This window comes from Pundamilia nyererei, unplaced genomic scaffold (genome assembly GCF_000239375.1).
Source record: "Pundamilia nyererei isolate P.nyererei 1_Seehausen unplaced genomic scaffold, PunNye1.0 scaffold00020, whole genome shotgun sequence".
In the NCBI taxonomy this organism is placed as follows: domain Eukaryota; kingdom Metazoa; phylum Chordata; class Actinopteri; order Cichliformes; family Cichlidae; genus Pundamilia; species Pundamilia nyererei.
In genome coordinates, this window is record NW_005187421.1 from 84,255 (window position 1) to 86,261 (window position 2,007).

The following is a 2,007-nucleotide window of genomic DNA, read 5'->3' on the forward strand; positions in this document are numbered from 1 at the left end:
TGCAGCTTTATTGTTTATTAGGTTATGGAACTATTTTTATTGAGCACCGAAGTGCAGAGCAAATATTTATTCAAAGTTTACAATGTCTCTGTCAAAGTGCACAGGTAAGCCTTGTTCACATCTAATAGCAATTTTTCTGGTGTAAGAGTTCCCACGGTACTCACAGTGGCCTGGCCTTCCCCCTTTTAGTTTACAGACAACAATGTCAAAAGGTTTTGTGCTTTTGGTCATCTCACCATATGGCTCTCCTGCATGGTCACAAATGGGTTTCACTAGACCCGTGGTAGCTCTGATAAAGGTGTTGGTCTCCTTACACTCATTGTCGGCAGTTTTAATGCGTCTACTAGCTATCACGCTGGTACACCTGTCAACACTCATCCGCTGAAAAATATGCTGATTTATAAACTTCTGGTAACGCTCAGAGATGTTAGCATTTACACAGAGTACAGTGGCAGAAAGCAGCAGCACAAACTGGGTCCTCATGGCTCCCTGTTGAAGAAAATATGAAAAAAAAATATTTTAGACAATCTGTCGCATCTGAGATGAGGACTGAGTAAAGGCAAACATTTCCTCAATTTAGGTGTAAATTGACTGGATATTGTTCATATTGTTGTTGTTGTTATTTTATTAAAATGCACAGTGATCATATTAAACCATATCAACAAATAAACCTCTTGGAGATTTTAGCAATCATAGACTCTCTAGATATATACTCCCGAGGGAAAAGTACAATTTTAAATAAAGTCATATTTAACTTGTGTGTAATGGCAGAGCATTCTGAAAAAATGAAGAAACAAACCTTCCGAGTTTAAATCAGAAACTTTGTCAGGTCTCTCAGTTCTCCCGTTGTTAAGCTTGTGAAGCTTAAATGGAAAACAATAAAAAATAGATGTAAAAATGTTACAATATCAATACCACATTACAGAGAATAACTTACCCGTAACAAGACCACAGTGACAGTGATCGGTGTCAAGTCTGCTCAATCATTTATAGAACTCATTTTGAACTTTGATTTCTTGGCTCAGCAATACATGGGGAGGGAGTTCTAGATAAAATAATTCAGTTGGGTAAAGGGACAAGAAGATAACAGTGTACTTTTTTCACTTTTTGGGGTGCTCTACAATTACACCAAGCCCCCTCAAGACTGGTACTTACAATATAAGTTTCTCCTGATTTTAGTCACCAGATAAAAAGGCAATACTGATCAACTTTTGTTATATATCAGACTATTGTTTTCAAAGAATAAAATCAAATGAAAATTAAAGTGTGAAGGTAAGAAGAATGAAGGGTGTGTAGTCAGGTACTATTAACCAGTACAGCCAAACATAAGTCATGTTCAGATGTGTATTTTAATTCCAAATGGTTGAGCAAATTTGGTTTCTTATGCAGTCAATACTTAACCTAAAAGAACAAAGCACAAATTGACAACATTTACAATAATTTTAATAAAGCCATTAAAAATCAACTTAGCCTGACCACAAAAACATCTGTGGGGAAGAACAAACATACACCTCCTGCTTATATAAAGGTTTGCAATGTTTGGTGTTAAGGGTTATGACAGGAAAGAAGGTCGTAGGTACATTAGAACTGATCCAAATATTTGCTGATCATAGTTCAGTTTCAGTTTGAGTAAATGATAAAATGTTTACATTCCCAGTGGACTGTAAACATTTCTGACCTAAATCAAGAATAACAGCTTACACAGAACTGAACTTTATATATTTATACTGTACTTTATATTCAGTATTTCTGACAACAAACATTCTCCACTTCTTTTTAGTACATTTTCCACACGTTTATCTATTAACAGTGGTTCATTCAAATTTGTTTAAGTACGGGTTGTGAATGAAGGGAAGAAGAAAAAATACCCCCAAGAAGCAGGTTATGAGCACTGTTACGTGCCAGGAGATGTGGCTTTGCTTTTGTGTTCTATTTATCTTTCAGGTGTCAAGCCTCCACCTATTGGCCAGTTCGAAGTTGATTGGCATGTGTCTATTGGCTGGTCTG

At 36.1% G+C, this 2,007-nt stretch overlaps 1 protein-coding gene across 1 annotated transcript; it reads right to left on the reverse strand.

The window, feature by feature from the left end:
* Positions 1 to 66: 66 nt before the first annotated feature.
* LOC102199522 (angiogenin-like) lies at positions 67 to 864 on the reverse strand. The gene is made up of 2 exons (XM_005726591.1): positions 800 to 864; positions 67 to 489 (listed from the first exon to the last, which is right to left on the reverse strand). Exon 2 carries the CDS (start codon positions 481 to 483, stop codon positions 67 to 69), a length of 417 nt encoding a protein of 138 aa, XP_005726648.1. The 5' UTR covers positions 484 to 489; positions 800 to 864.
* Positions 865 to 2,007: the final 1,143 nt, after the last annotated feature.